The 16,800-nt window shown below is 42.6% G+C and overlaps 1 protein-coding gene across 1 annotated transcript; it reads right to left on the reverse strand.

Annotated features, from left to right (window-relative positions):
- Nucleotides 1-1,017: 1,017 nt before the first annotated feature.
- On the reverse strand, nt 1,018-9,528 carry SPCS3 (signal peptidase complex subunit 3). The gene is made up of 5 exons (XM_033160250.1): nt 9,316-9,528; nt 6,706-6,779; nt 4,951-5,027; nt 2,333-2,448; nt 1,018-1,446 (listed from the first exon to the last, which is right to left on the reverse strand). The coding sequence occupies exons 1-5, from the start codon at nt 9,456-9,458 to the stop codon at nt 1,314-1,316; spliced, it is 543 nt and encodes a 180-aa protein (XP_033016141.1). The 5' UTR covers nt 9,459-9,528; the 3' UTR covers nt 1,018-1,313.
- Between the last annotated feature and the right edge of the window lie 7,272 nt (nt 9,529-16,800).

The raw sequence follows: 16,800 nt of genomic DNA on the forward strand, positions 1-16,800 counted from the left end.
GATGTCTGGTTTATTCTATTGTTTCATGGACTTTGTATTATATGCTTATATTTTGCAATGAACATTTGTCAGAACCTTTGGGTGAAAGATCCAAATATAAATATAATAAAATAAATATGTATTTATAAAATAAATATTTAACAGGCAATGGAAATTTGTTTCCCTAGAAAAATAATCATGGGATTGCAGTTTCGTCGTTTTCTGTAAAAAAAAAGGGGGGGGGAGGTAAGCTGCTAGTGTGAAGTCTTAGAGAAATGAACCGTTCGTTAATGTAAAAGCCCTTTTCAGGATCTTCCTCCTCCTTCCTCATCTAAGAATTCAGATAATTCCCTAAAGTTCAACTGCTAATTGATCTCATGATAAGTGATAAATGGTCGTCACTGTCAGAAGCTATGTATATTCTGCAGCATACAATCACCTCCACTCCCTCAAAAAGCTTCTGCTAAGTTTTTTTGGGGGGTGGGGGTGGGGTGGGAGAACACCTGGGGAAAGAGCAATGAAATGTGGGAGAAGTGAAAGTTCTAAAAATCACATAACCCCCATATGCCCACTGTTTAGAAACCCACTAAAAACTTCCGAAAGCTATTTCAGGAGGCACAGATGGCTATATATAGACAGAAGAAACTATGAAGCATCTTCACTGGTATCCAATGATCCAAACTCTTGTATTCATGATTGCTGATTTAATGCTTCATTCTTTAACTCTACCTATGAATTCTAACTTTTGTTGTATTACACTTTAAAACTCTAAAAAAATTAAGGATGCAGCATGGTTTTAATAAGGTGTAGATCATACTCCATAAAGCTTTTTAGAAAATCTTTTCATAAGAAAAGCTGGACTAAATTTATATAGAAAGTTATTTAAATCCTTCCCAACTCTGTATCATTTATTAAGGTCTTTTAATTTCGTCATAGCTTTGAATCTGAAATCTCAAGACAAACATCTCCTACCTATAGGGAAATGTGAAAGACCAGAGGGAAACATGAACTCTCAATACATTCAAACCAAATGAACTGTTTCCGGTTTCAAAAAGTTTTATTTGTAAGAAAGGTATTACCTGTCCTGATAACCAGAACAATAACTTTTTGCCCAAAATTTAAAACAACTATTCACCTTTCCTTGAGATTTCAAGTTCATTTTTTTGAATTGAAAGTTGAAAACAAACCAGACAAATTATTTTCCTTCCATCTCAGCTAAACCTAAAGAAACTCAGTACAGTACCTTTGAATTGAGGTGGGCGGGAGACGAAAAAGCGATAAAATTTATAATGTACAAGTATAAAAATATGTTACTCAAGGTTCAGCATAATAATTTAATAGCTTTTTGCCGTTTTATAAGTATCTGGGAATGGAACAGATATGTGTCCTGCTCCTGTCACAAGAGGTAGGATGCCAGCATTTGGTACGACATTCCATGAAAGAGTCAATGTGATGTTTCTGTTGCCCCTGCAATTTGAACACAGTATTAGTAGAATCATTTGAATACTCTAAGCAGTGTACATTGCAATAAACACTGCAGCATGCAGGACCATGTATGCCAGCATTAAGAATTCATTAATCTTATTTATCATACAATCCATTGGCCACATGCAAGGGACCCATTTTTCTCACCAAGAAACTGTGACAATGACATTTGATACTTTGCATCTTATAAACATACCAAACTCTAGATGTGCTAATCTGCAGAAAGTGTCCCCAAAGAGATTACTGTTAAACGCTGCAAGTGCTGCAGATCTCAATAGGACTTGAGAACACTAATGTACTGAACCCTAAATCCAGAAGCAGAAGCACTATAAAAAGTAGAAACTCTGTGAGCCCTTGTAAACACTCTTTCTGGTTGCTGCTTTCCATCCATCATTTCCAACGTTTCTTATACAGTATAAGAACCCTCTCCTAGTATAACTGTTCCCCGTGCATCTTGCTCCCCATCCCCACCCTGCTCATTGTCTCATCCCTCGTGCTAATTGGTTTCATCCGCTTAGCTGCTGTAGGTTAGATTGTGCTTGCAGGTAATGAGGCGACTACTCCTAAGTTTCGACAGCTTCCAGCTGGCACAGCCACAACATTAAATGTGGCTGCAAAAGACACAAGGGGAACTTGGATTTTGCACATAGTAAGTTATGTGAACTATGGCTGTTTGCAAAATGTGTTATATTGACAGAAAGCCTGTGATAAGAAATGTTTATGTTATTTCACTAAAAGAACGTGATGACAACGTGAGCACATTCCTGAAAGTAAACATTCTCTCTGCTTATGAGTTCTCTCAGCTACATCACTGCATACATATCACAAATACATAATCAAAACGAATACAGGAAGGGAATTTACTCACTTGAGACCATTTCCATCATCAAAGAAGAAGTATTTTGATTTCATGTCTTTCAACAGCAGCTTTGGGTTATCCCCTCTCAAAATAATTTTGTCCCAGAGGACAACCTGGTTCAAAGCCTGCAATTAAAGTTGCCATTAATCACTAAAAGGAATAGAAAATGGCAAAAATTTCTCACCAAGGAAGCTGAACATGGAGATCGCCATTCACACAGGGCTTGAGGGGTGCTGTTTTCTTTCAGTGATATCATAAGAGTTATAGGCTCAAAAATAAACTACATAGCAAGGCATCGACCAAAAACAATTTTTTTCCTGAAAAAACATTGTAGCATTACAATAAAAAGAAGTAAACAGTTCATGAACTGCTTTTGGAAAAATTAACATGTAATAAAAAAGACTTTGTTACCGTTATCTAGATTTGTATTGTGTGCACAGCTGACTAGTAATTCAGAGCTATGACTATGCACCAGACACAGATTCAGAACTGCAGCCCAGTTCCCCAAAATGCCAACCTCACATAAGCTGTTATTAAAATAAATGGAAATTGGAATAAACTAGTATTTCCAGCCAATTTACATGTTTTCTGCAGAACTTGTGGTGAGGATCTTTTTGAAAATATACTAACATTGCAGAAAGCCCTTGTAAGAGTTCCATGTTCATGACCATATGAAACAAGAATTGGGGACTCGGTGGATCTATCTAGAAAGAATCACAAAATATGAGTGGCAATGTTTAGAAAGATATGCCTTCTTTCAGTTTACAGAGACCCTGTTATCACACCACATTAAACCACAGATGAAAACAAACTATGCTTTAATGTAAATATACATTTGCACTTGTGCACTGAAAAGTTTTGCTCTGTTCATCTTCTACCACTCATGCTGCGCTGCTGGGAAACAAGACAATCCACCTTGTTATAACATGAATCTGGGCTCATGGTTCACCCTTCCACAAGCAATAAGCCAAGGACCTTGAGTATTGCTCATGGTTTGTTTGGGGAGAAACCACAAACACAGATTTGCCTATCATGACAAGCCAAAATCTGACTTGTTTCCCAGAGGCATTGCAGCAGCAAGAACAGGAGAGAAGCAAAGTGAGAATTTTTCAGTAGAGTGCACTAGCAAGCTCCTCATTCACATTAGACCATAGCTGGTTTTCTATGGTTTTGCATGATGCGTGAACCAGGCCAGAGACTGATGAAACAATCAGAAGAATATAACAAGCAGCAGATAATTACAGATTGTGCAATGATCCAAGAAGCCATCACTATTCCACCCATATAATTCCAAGAAGCCATCACTATTCCATCCATATAATTTGTAACTAGCACATTCATGAATACACAGGTATGTTTTCGAAGTTTTTAGGCAAGGACTGAGGAATTAAAGAGTGGTAACATACCAATTTCTATGTAGTGCCCACTTAAATATTCTACAAACTATCAGTGGCAGTTGTTGTATCAGGGTAAGACAGGAATGAGTACATTCGTAGCAGACACTAGAAGGTGCTGGTGACTTTACAACACTAAATGTTTGAAAACCAAAGTGTTTCCCTTTCTACAAAGACAACCACGTGAAACAGATTGTATCTAAGCTGGAGATATCAGTTACCTGCAAACTTTCAGAATAGAGAAACAGTTTCCAACTTTTGCCAAACATTGATCTATAAACACCCCATCCCACAAGCTGCCTTTTCTCTCCAATATGCAACATAGGCATTGTTTGGGTGGTGATGGTAGTAGTAATGGGAGAACACAGGAAGGGGGAGAGATACAAATTACTGTACAGTTCTGACATTATGAAATAGTTTGCATTTCTTAGCAAAGAAAGTATTGATCTGATGTGTAGAGATCTTTCCTATTCTGCTTAATTCAAAAGGGCTCTAGAAGGTTCCTTCTCTTTGTGAAAGTTTTCTTTCTATGTGAAAGAAACAGGAATAAGGTTTTTGTTTGGGTTATTTCTGCTGGGAAGCTGAGTACAGCTGGTTTTGTTGTCGTTTCTGTCAAGGTCAAGCTATATAGTCAGGCCAGGAGGAGCCTGGCTCTCAGTCACTTTCTCTTTCTATCTCTAGTTGTTCTAGTGTTCCGTTTCTGTATGCTACACAGTGGTACCTTGGTTTTCAAACGTAATCCATTCCGGAAGACCATTCAACTTCCGAAACCCGAAATATTTACTTCCGGAAGCATTCGCTTACAGAAAACTAAAAACAGAAGCCGCGTTTCCTGTTCGACTTCCGAGGTGTGTTTGAAAACTGAAGCAGTTACTTCTGGGTTTTTGGCGTTCAAAAGCTGAAACATCCGACATCCAAGATGTTCGAAAACTAAGGTAACACTGTAGTGTTAAGGTTTCGTCTTATTATAAGTATTGTAAGTTTTATTGTAAGTGCTGTAACTGGATTTTTATGGACTGTGCCAATCCTGAATGTATTGAATTTGTGACCATTATGCTGATTTGCCTCAGTAGCAGTAAAAGCTCTGCTGGATGATATACAATTGCCTCTGGTCTATTTATTTATTTTTTAAACTCTGCTACACGTTTTTCCTGCTCCCCCTCCATGGGTAGACAGAAATAACTATACAATTAGTATGCATTTCCATTTAACCGCTTTAAAATTTATACTTACATTGTTCTTTGTTGAATATTCTGCTGATAAATAAAGAAATAATTGTTTCACATTCCAGTCAAATATACTGTGCAGATGTGTGAATGTTAAGGAACATATATTGTTTCAAATTTTGAATATTTTCAAAAACACTCATTCAGTGCAGATCAACTATCAAAGCATTTTAAAGCAGAAATGTTCTCTTCAGAAGGCATTTCTCAACTTAAGGCTTTTCTCTGTGATAAACAACATATTAACTGAGGATTCACGACATTTTAATTTTTGTAGATCAAGACCAGCAGCTTTACTTTTGTAAAAAAAGAAAACTGCTACATGTTCTTATTTTTAAGTTGGGGAAATAAGAGGCAGAAAGGAAGGGGTGATCACCCACGATTTCCAAATCTATTTAACTCCCCTGCATTCTTCCATGAGTCCCAATTCTTATTTCACTAAAAAAAAAAAATCAAAAGGAAATGCATTATTCATATTGTTTCAAATAAACAATTTTTGCTCTTTTTAAAACATTTTTATTCCACATTACCTCAGATGCTGCTTACAATCAATAAAAGCAATACCATCAGATACTGGTATTAAACAGGTAATAGAATATATGCATGCCAGTCCTGTTTATTCCAGCTATAGGACTGAGGAATTTGGGATTTTGAAGAAGCAAAGCCGAAGTCTCTTATGTATTAGAGTTCTAGGCTAGTATCCAATGACTAGTACAACTAGTTCAGTTTTCAGATTTGTGTAACCCAAACAGCAGTTCCTTATTCTACATAGCAAACTACAGATGAAGCTGAAGGGAGTTTCTGATATGACACCGAGTATGTTGTTTCAAGACAAGAATTCCCACTGGGATAATGAAAACACTTAGGGCAGGCCCGCATAACGTAGGGTCTGTGTGCAAATTGCAGTTCCCTGGGGAACTTCTAACCGAAACACTTGTCCACTATTATTTTCACTCTTTATGGAAACATCTGCAGATTGCAGGTGCCTGAAAATAGCAAGGGTGGGCGCTCAGTTGCTTCCTAGACTCAGGGGTGCATAGCTGAATTTATGCCAGTTTGCCTGTCCAGGCAGCCATACTAGGCAATGAGAGGGGGTAGTGCCAGCAGCAGAGCAAAAAGCAAGATTGGAGGGAAAGGATGTGGGTGAAAAGAGAGTAAGAGGGGGGACACACAATTTGGTGAGGAGAGAGAACAGGGAGAGTTGTGATAGAGAGAAAGCAAAGATAATGGGAAAGAAAATGAGGGTTAACAAAATGTGGCTTTGTTTTCCATGAATAACTTAGTGGCATGGTCCCCTTCTGTTTTTGTTTTTTTAATGTAAACATTTGTGTTCAGAGTATCCATGGTTAGCTTTAACCATCATTTAACATCAGATTTATAAATTGCTTTGCAAATACTTGGCAACCTTCAGTAATGCAACACCATAGCGCTAAAAGGGAGGGAAGGGGAATTCACCACTGAGATAAGAGAAGTGTGCAAGCTTGTAGCCCACTCAATCATGGTTAAGTGATCAGATGTGTTACATCAGCACCACGCTAAAGAATCAGGTATCATTATGACATTAATAACAATGCTATAGTTGAGAAAACACTCAAATATAAACCAAACATTCAAGCCTTTAATATCTGTATCATGTATTCTCCATTCCCAGCTTTTGTTAGAAGCAGCTTTGAAGATGTATAATTTTTCGTTTTCTCACCCTCTAGTAATCAGTACTTAAAAACAGGATTTATTCTGAAGCTCTACAAATTTTTATGAAGGATATCTGCAGTAATGTCAAAAGTAATGATTCCAAGGTCACTTCTTTCTCCAGGTCCGGTGAAGTCTTCTACATTTTTCCTAAAAACACACAAAAAACCACATTATTCAAACTACTTTGCAGCTGGCACAAGATAATATTAGTGTCTTCAGAGAAAGGATACTCTTATTCAGTGGGAAAAAATGGGAAACATAGGCAGTGTTGAGGCTGCTCCCTTGTAACAGAATATAGAATGAACAATAATAATTAGTTTAAATATACTTCTCTTCACAAGATCTTCAGGAAGAAAATAGATAGATGACATTAGGAACTAGGCTAACTTGATTTTTTAAAGAACAGCACTGCGATATTGTCAGGCATGTACAAATACAATATTATTACAGCCTTTGACAATTTAGTAGTAATTTCAGCACAGTAAAACTGATAAAATGAACTTAGAATTGGGCATACACCTCTAGATTTATGCACGGTTAGGTGGCCCGCCAGTAGGAAATTTCAGAGCTTCCTTAGGTGTCTTTTAATTTCCTATATAACCAAAGTTAACTTAAGGAAATTCACAGGAAGAAAACATATCCCCTCCCTTCCTGAGCAACATGGAATATAGGTTGCTGAATGGGGCATTACTGAGATGCAGGCAGACCAGAAATCCACCCAGTTTGGGAGATTCCCCCACACCCATCCCTTTTTATTCAAGGCCCCCAAGACAGGATTCTATTTGGGGGGCAAGGTAAAAAGGGACATGAATTTTTTAAAATTCTTAAACAAAACCAAAAACAAAACTTCCTCAAGTTGACTTATCTTAGAATCCAAGCCAATAACTTGGATATTTTAAACATGCATATCTAAACATTTTCCAAAATTTGGAAAAAATGTTTGGAGGATTCCACTGTTGAAGTAGCAAGGCCAGCTTATTTGTAATAAGGAAGCTACTTTGTGCCAGAGGGCAAATGGGAGGACCTGGCTGGTAGTGAGAAGACAAAAGCCATAGTGAGAGAGCAAGAGCTGTGCTAGAAGCAAGCATAAGTCAGAGAGAGAGTCATGCCTGGTTTCTGCTGGAATCCAAGGCTGTGAATATGGGAGAAGCAAGACCTTCTGGGATGTTAATGCTGTGAGTCCCTCCATCACAGGGGTAGGGGTGGGTGTGTGGGTGTGTGGGTGGGTGTAGATAAACCATACATCCTAAAGACATCAGTCAGTCTCTACTGTTCCTAGGAATGAGGAAACCAAACCCTGGGTAAGAGCCTGGGATCCCACACTGCTTGGAAATTGCTTGGACATTGGGGTGGCGTGCAACATTATGCAGGGCAGCAAAAGGGAACTTAGGAGCTGGGCAAGAAATTTAGGCAAAAGTGAGCCAAGTGAATGTCACCTGTGATTTCAATAACGTATAGGCTACATAATTTAATTTCCTTTACGAGTTATAGTTATCATAGCCATTGTGCGATGATGACATTTGGCAACTAATGTTAATGTTCTTGCCAAGAGGCACAATGCGAGGGAACACCAGAACAAATCTAATTCTCCATGCACTGCCATGCTTTTATTCATGAAGAGCAGTCAATTTAGCACATTTTAATAGCATAGAGTATGATGTTTGAAGCCCATAATTTAACACATTCAGCTGAGGTGTTCCTTCTTAGCTCCAAATGCACCAAGGAACGTAAAATCAGTATGCAAGCACCACAAACGATGCACGGCAATCTATGAAACCATTCAGAGCAACACCAGTCAGCAATGCTGAGAGCAGGACTTGTATTTGTCAAAACAGCACGGGAATTTGCTGTAAAACAACACTGCCCCCCCCAACTGCATGGAAACAGACATATGCTTGGCAATATGCTGCCAGGGCAACAGCCACTGACGTGTACTAAACCCAATAGCCGAGTTGCCTTTCTATGTACACCCTGGAGGGAGCTTGCCAGAGGGCGGACACTACAGCACCAAAGAGTTCGTGGTGCTCGCTCATTGGCTCGCACAAAGGGGAAATGAGAGAACAGGAAGGAAAGGTCTACTGTTCTGAGACCCATAATCGACAAAGAGAAAAGGGAATCCAAACTTAGGTGATAACACAGAGAACAACGGGCGAGCTTTGCGGGATCAATAATACACAATGCTTTTATCCGTCTTCAATGACAATCCTATTTAACATGAACAGTCCATTGTGCGACTTATTTGCAGCAGGGATGGGACTGATGGGGGGGGGGGAATAATAATAATTGCAGGGAGGTGGGAGTAACTAATACATATCAGCCACTGCCATGGGCGCACACAAAGACATCCTGATAAGTTATGCCTCCTTATCACTTCGAGGACCACAGGTTAATATTAATCGAGCGAAGGGAGATGGCTCGTTGCAAAACTAACGTTTTGCACATGAGGGATGCTCCACAAGGGGGGTGGATATTTTTGGGGTGGTGGTGGTGGAGGGGGAATACTTCGAAGCAAGTCAGGCTTGGGCTTTCTGCACCCCAATCTCCTCACCCCACATCCTTGCTGAGAAAAGGGTGAACCTTTTCCGCCCAATACTCAAAAGACTTGGGAGGGAGGAGCGGCCGGGGCTCACCACCCGGGAGGAGGAAGAAGAGGGGACCCCCAACCCCCTCGCCCCTCACTCACAGCATGACCCGCGAGACGGCGATGCTGACGGGCACCGTGCGCTCTTTGAAGGCGGTGGTGATGAAGCAGCCGAAGGTCAGCGCCGCCATCACGCTCAGCGAGAAGGCGAAGAGAGAGTTGGCGCGGGTCAGGACGGTGTTCATCTCCCCCGCCGGCCGCTCCGGCCTTCACCCACACACAAAAACACACACTCGCTCGCTCCGGCCCTCCTCGCCGGCCGGTCGCGCCACCCGCCTCCGCCGTCTCAAGCGCGCAGGCAAGCAGGCAGGACCAGCGAGTGAGCCTCGGGTGGTGGGGAACCTAACGCAGGAGGAGGGTGGGGGCTGCCGCTTCCGCCGCCACCACCGCCGCGCTGCGTGGTTGAAAGGGAAAGGAGGCCCGAAACGGCCGCCGAAAAGCCGAGCCCGCCCAGTCGCCCGCGCGAGGAGGAGCCCAGCCAGCGTCCCTGCGCCTGCCTGCCTGCCTGCCTCCTGCCCGCCCGCCCCTTCCCTCCGCCCTAGCTCGGCCTGCCCGGAAGTCCCATCGGCCTCGAAGAGTCGCTTCCGCCCGCCGCCGCCGCAAGGAAAAAAAAGAAAGGGAGAGAGAGATTTTAAAAAAATGGTTAGAGTAATAGTAGGGGAACCACCTTCTGGCATGGACTCGGGATCCCCATAGAACAGTCGGAGTGTCACGACGTGTCCGCGCGCGAGGGAACGGAGAGCAGCGGCGGCGGCATTCGGGGGCGGAAGGGCAGGAAAGCGGCTACCTTCGCCTCTGCTGCAGCCCGAGGGGGGGGGGGTATGTGCTGGGGCGCATATTTCGTGGCATTTGCCATGCAAGGTGACTGTCTGCTCAGAAGTAAAACCCCACTGAGCTCAATAGGGCCTGTGCGTTTAGAGATCGCAAGCCCTAGTTATATGGACATTAGCGACATTAGCTTATCTGCATATCCTGGTCATAGCTGTCAAGTTTAGGATTTGAAAATCAGGGGTCAGCACCCTCACCTGTCCCGGGGACAGTCTACGGTTCTCAGGGACAGTCCACGCCATGGTAATCCCCCCCCCCCCAGGCTACAAATTAATTTACACCAGGCTACACACCATCATCTTTACCCACATTCATATGTGGGATTTGACTGGAGTAACACATGACTGGAAAGGTTTGCAGTTCCACAAACATAGGTGTGCACTGCCTCGAAATAAAAAGAAGTGAACAAAAGAAGGCTCACTAGGGGGGCATTGCTAAAAAAAGTCAACTTTGTAACCAGAGGTTCAACTGAATAGAATCTGAATCACATGCACCACAAGGCCTATGCAGGCTCAACTTAAGGTGGCTCCCAACCTGGCTTTTTACAGGCCCCAGCTGACTGCACAACCTGGCCTTTGGAAAGGCCATATAGACAGATACCTTTAGCTTCTGCACCCCTCCTTTGAACACCTGTCAACACAACCACATAGGCGTTTCCCACAACAGCTCCGCAGCACAAATCCCTTCTGCAGGCAGGCACCCGTGCGCAAGAAATGTGCTCCGCTCCCCACGTGCAGCATTTGCACGACCCCCTCCTGACAGCACCACACACGGAGGGATAATTCCCACACACAGCTTGATGGGCACATGTGCAACCCCCCCACCCCCACCCCCCCATCCCCACCCCCCATATATATATATATATATATATATATATATATATATATATATATATATATATATATAATCTGCATCAGAGGGAATGGCATATGCCTCTGTCAATTTGAGCATAGTTGTGCTCTGTGGGCAACAACATACGGGAATAGAAAGAGATGGGCTTGGCCTGGGCAGGCCGGGTCGTCCTCTTATATACCTGTTGGGATTGAGAAGTCATGTGACAAGTCATGTGACCCTCTTATATACTGTGACGTCTTCTCATATACCTGTTGGGATTGACAAGTCATGTGACCCTTTTATATACCTGCTGGGGTTGACAAGTCATGTGACCCTCACCTGAATCGTCCTCTTATATACCTGCTGGGATTTACAAGTCATCTGACCCTCTTATATACCTGCTGGGATTGACAAGTCATCTGACCCTCACCTGAATCTCATAGCTCTGGGCAGGCTGCAGGCCTGGGCAGGCCAGGTCGTCCTCTTATATACCTGCTGGGATTGACAAGTCATGTGACAAGTCATCTGGCCCTCTTATATACCTGCTGGGATCGACAAGTTATGTGACTCTCTTATATACCTGCTGGGATTGACAAGTCATCTGACCCTCTTATATACCTGCTGGGATTGACAAGTCATCTGACCCTCACCTGAATCTCATAGCTCTCCGGTAGCTGCCTCTGATCAGTTATCATTTAACTCTTGGGGGAAATAATTAGCATCACACATCATGTGCCTGGAAGTTGCCAAACCAATTAACCAACCAGAAGGATTACTGTTAGTACCACCAGTTTCCCTATAACTTGATATTGCTGGATAGTTTTTATCAACTGCAAAAGCATTTTTAGTTTGCTTTCTGTTGCCACACTGGAACGTTTCTTTATTAGTGCCACTTTGTTTTGTATGATTCCTTGCAAATGAAGGAAAACAACTTTTCTGCTTGTAAACGTTGATAATATAATTTTGGTTACTGGGGACAAACAAGATTGTAAAAAACAACGTTGGGTGCAGGCCATGCTGTAGTGTAGTGCTTATGCGACTGTGAATAAAAGGTGGCTGGGCTCACTGTTCCCCCTTTTAGGCTTATTCTCAGATTGGGAAAACCCGATTTACAAGTGAGAATGTGTGAGAGAGATAGGGGCTGAGTGGGGAAGGGCATCATGAGGGCATTGCTAAATAACAGAGACATAAGCAACCTTAAATTCCCATTAAACTCCAGTGTGGACAACCCCTCAGAGAAGAACATTGAGTTGCAACCACACTGGGACAACAAAGTCCCTCACCACTCCTTTTAAGGCAGGCCTCTAGTCTTCTGCCTACTACGTAGACCAAACAATATGATGCTTAATGTCCCCCCAGTGCTATTTTTCTAGAGAAAGAGGTGCCAGAACTCACCAGGAACAAATCTAGGGGTGGAGGTGGGGGTTAGAGACCCACCGGAGGAAGCAGAGAAAGCTCTCTACATCACCCCCATCAAAAAAAAAGCCTCCCTCGCCATCTCCTCCTGTCTCTGCCTGCTTTGCCCCCCCTCTCCTTCCCCGGACAAGGCACGTGGCTCTTGCTGTCTCTGCAAAGATGATGGGGGGGCGATGGAGCGAGAAAGAGTTGCGGGTGGGGTGGGGTGGGAGTTTTTAGGGTCTCTGATGCGGCTCTCTCCTCGCTCCTCACACTTGGCGTGCGCTCGGCAGCTGGATGTTGAGGAACGTGGGGCAGGAAGTTTGGGGAGCGTGGCCTCTTTCCCTAGCATGGTCCTCCAGCTGCACAGGCGGGGAGGTGGGTGGGTGGTGGACTCTCCCTCTCCTCCGGCTCTTCCTCCTCCCTCAGCGGCACTCTAGGATTGCAGAGGGGGAGAAGCTCTGCTTGCCCCGGACTCCAACTCTCCTTCCCGGACACTCAGCTTGCCTCCTGGCCCTGGTTCCCCGTGCCACTGGCGCCACAGGGTAGAGATGTGCCTGGGGAGATGAATATTCCCTTTGAAATAAGGGAAATTTAAGGGATATAAAAAATCAGGGATAGCAGCGGGAAACGGCTTGGAATAAGGGAGTTTCCCGCACAAAAAAGGGAGACTTGACAGCTATGATCCTGGTTTGTACTGTAATTGTTCTGCCTGCATCTTGATGACATGCCTCATCTGTGTACTACCGCGATGGAAACCTTTGCTGGTGAGGTTTCGTTTCGCTAATAAAGACTGCTTAAAAAAGAAGAAGACTGAATCGGTTATTTAAACAAACCTTTGTATTTTAAGTCATTGTTCAGCCACTGCCTGCACTGTGGAGATCGTGAGGTTTGCTCCCGTGAGAATGCACTGAGCTGTGATGCAGGATTGTGATATAAATCACTTTCAGGTACAATCTACCCACTTGCAGCTACTCCGAAGTTGAATGAATTGTGGCAAGGTGATAAAGAAACAGAGTCCAAATCAGCATCGTGAGAGCGGACTATACAGTAGTAAACTCTCACTACAGCTCTCAGTCAAAACAAAATAAAAAATATAAAAAATCCTTCCAGTAGCACCTTAGAGACCAACTAAGTTTGTTCTTGGTATGAGCTTTCGTGTGCATGCACACTTCTTCAGATACACAGTGTATTTTAAAACCCTTCTTTAAAATAAAATAACCCACAGAAGACTTGACGTTGGAGAAACGTAAAATTAGTCCTTCCTCTAGAGGAGGACGCGCGTTGCTCCCAAATCACTGCACCGAAAAAAGTCGGAACATCTCCCTTGTTGCTGCTTTATGAGCAACTGCCTTGTTACCACTCTGAAGGTAAATAGGCAAGGCGTCAAAAATAGCCAGGAAATCCGGTCTGCAGGCAAAGGAACAGTTTAAACTCCCTTATGGTTGTCTTCTGTTCTATATACTGTACTGTAACCCGCTGCTAGTCGCCGCAGGCAGCGAGTGCCGCCTAATGGCTGTCTGCTAAAAAAGCAGCTTTTCGAATCCACCTATGAACTCTATGGAGGGAAGTCGAGCTTCTACGCACGAAATGCAATGCACTGCCTTGCCCCTTAACAAGCTGTTCAAGTGACAAGGCTTATGAGTCAGTTCCTTCATGGTGCCTGAAAGCTCTCACTTGGGGGGTGGGGAGTGTGTGTTTTAATTCAGTATATTTTGACACCCTGGCTAGGATCTAAGGAAAGCAGGAACTAGTTTAATAAGCCCGTGCAAAATCTGTTTGCTTTAAACACCAACTCCCCATGCTGCAAATCAAGCAGGTTTTGCTTTTGTTTTAATTAAGAGTTTCAAAGTAATTTGGTTTGAAGGAGGAACTTGTCAAAGAGATGAAGTTAAAAATTCCACTGAATTCAATTAAATCCTAGAATATTTTTACTAACTTATCTGCAATATGTGGCTCCTAAAGATACAGGGAAATCGCTCATCTATAGGCCTATGATATTAGCAGCCAGTAAGGATTCTTTATGCAAAAAGCAGAGGCAGGGGAAATAGCTCCCATTTAAGAGAACGTACATCAAGGATAGTAAAATCCCCTGGATTTTATGGGTCCGACATGGCAGGCAAAAGAGGCAGAGATCTGAATGGGCAGTATGCAGTAATTTTTGAAGTAGTAAATAATGGAAGATGAGATGTTCACCTTTCTGTTTAAGAGAATATGTGATCATAGAGCTTCCTCAAATTAAGATGATCCTGAGCTGTGCATAATTTCTTAAATAATATGTGTTTTTCTTTCTTCCTTAAGTAATTGTTTATGGATTTATTTGTTTTTTTTCTTGACAATTTTAATGGTTATTTTGTTGTTGTTGTTCAGTCGTTCAGTCGTGTCCGACTCTTCGTGACCCCATGGACCAGAGCACGCCAGGCACGCCTATCCTTCACTGCCTCCCGCAGTTTGGCCAAACTCATGCTAGTAGCTTCGAGAATACTGTCCAACCATCTCATCCTCTGTCGTCCCCTTCTCCTTGTACCCTCCATCTTTCCCAACATCAGGGTCTTTTCCAGGGAGTCTTCTCTTCTCATGAGGTGGCCAAAGTACTGGAGCCTCAACTTCAGGATCTGTCCTTCTAGTGAGCACTCAGGGCCGATTCCCTTGAGAATGGATAGGTTTGATCTTCTTGCAGTCCATGGGACTCTCAAGAGTCTCCTCCAGCACCATAATTCTTTTTTTTTATTATAAAGAATTTATTGGCATTTTCATAACAAAACATACACCCATACCCACACCTACAGATAAAAAACAAATACAAATATTGCCAGGATTCTTCTTCTTGTTTGTATACATAAAAAAAAATTCCTTTTTCCAAATCTTGACGGTTGACTCCCCCTGCCTTTTCACCTTCGGTTCTAAATCCATAATCTACTTTTTTTAACAACTTTTCTCTAAAAATTAACTTCAGTTAAAAATAAAACAATCATCTTAATCATCTTACTCTATCATAGATCTTAACAGAATATTCTCATAAAATCTAGACTAACTTCTTCTATCCTTTATCTTGCTGCTAATAACATAGAATCTCAAATATCTCCTTTACTTATTCAAAATAAACTTAAAACTAACAACCTTCGCCCTCCGATTTCAGAATACCATAACAGACCATTTAAATTCTGCATTTAATACTTCACCCCACTCCCCCTCTGTCCATTGTCCTTCTCTGTCTATCGCCGGAACCAATCTTCCAATTGTCCTCTTTTCCCCTATGTCCACAGATCCAGGCACAGTTCACAACAGACCTTGCATCGAGCTTCGCTCCAGCACCATAATTCAAAAGCATCAATTCTTCGGCGATCAGCCTTCTTGATGGTCCAGCTCTCACTTCCGTACATTACTACTGGGAAAACCATAGCTTTAACTATATGGACCTTTGTCGGCAAGGTGATGTCTTTGCTTTTTAAGATGCTGTCTAGGTTTGTCATTGCTTTTCTCCCAAGAAGCAGGCGTCTTCTAATTTCGTGACTGCTGTCACCATCTGCAGTGATCATGGAACCCAAGAAACTGAAATCTCTCACTGCCTCCATTTCTTCCCCTTCTATTTGCCAGGAGGCGATGGGACCAGTGGCCATGATCTTAGTTTTTTTGATGTTGAGCTTCAGACCATATTTTGCGCTTTCCTCTTTCACCCTCATTAAAAGGTTCTTCAATTCCTCCTCACTTTCTGTCATCAAGGTTGTATCATCAGCATATCTGAGGTTGTTGATATTTTTTCCGGCAATCTTAATTCCGGTTTGGGATTCATCCAGCCCAGCCTTTCGCATGATGAATTCTGCATATAAGTTAAATAAGCAGGAGACAATATACAGCCTGTCGTACTCCTTTCCCAATTTTGAACCAATCAGTTATTCCATATCCAGTTCTAACTGTAGCTTCTTGTCCCACATACAGATTTCTCAGGAGACGGATGAGGTGATCAGCACTCCCATTTCTTTAAGAACTTGCCATAGTTTGCTGTGGTCGACACAGTCAAATGCTTTTGCATAGTCAATGAAGCAGAAGTAGATGTTTTTCTGGAACTCTCTAGCTTTCTCAATAATCCAGCGCATGTTTGCAATTTGGTCTCTGGTTCCTCTGCCCCTTCGAAATCCAGCTTGCACTTCTGGGAGTTCTCGGTCCACATACTGCTTAAGCCTGCCTTGTAGAATTTTAAGCATAACCTTGCTAGCGTGTGAAATGAGTGCAATTGTGCGGTAGTTAGAGCATTCTTTGGCACTGCCCTTCTTTGGGATTGGGATGTAAACTGATCTTCTCCAATCCTCTGGCCACTGCTGAGTTTTCCAAACTTGTTGGCATATTGAGTGTAGCACCTTAACAGCATCATCTTTTAGGATTTTAAATAGTTCAGATGGAATATCATCACTTCCACTAGCCTTGTTGTTAGCAAGGCTTTCTAAGGCCCATTTGACTTCACTCTCCAGG

This window comes from Lacerta agilis, chromosome 9, assembly GCF_009819535.1.
Source record: "Lacerta agilis isolate rLacAgi1 chromosome 9, rLacAgi1.pri, whole genome shotgun sequence".
In the NCBI taxonomy this organism is placed as follows: domain Eukaryota; kingdom Metazoa; phylum Chordata; class Lepidosauria; order Squamata; family Lacertidae; genus Lacerta; species Lacerta agilis.

Coding starts and splice junctions, on each gene's coding strand:
- SPCS3 (XM_033160250.1), bottom strand. CDS start 9,458: ATGAACACCGTCCTGACCCGCGCCAACTCTCTCTTCGCCTTCTCGCTG. Junction 6,780..9,315: donor GCCGTCTCGCGGGTCATGCT/GTGAGTGAGGGG, acceptor GTGTGTTTTTAG/GAAAAATGTAGAAGACTTCA. Junction 2,449..4,950: donor AATATTCAACAAAGAACAAT/GTAAGTATAAAT, acceptor CTTTAATTGCAG/GCTTTGAACCAGGTTGTCCT.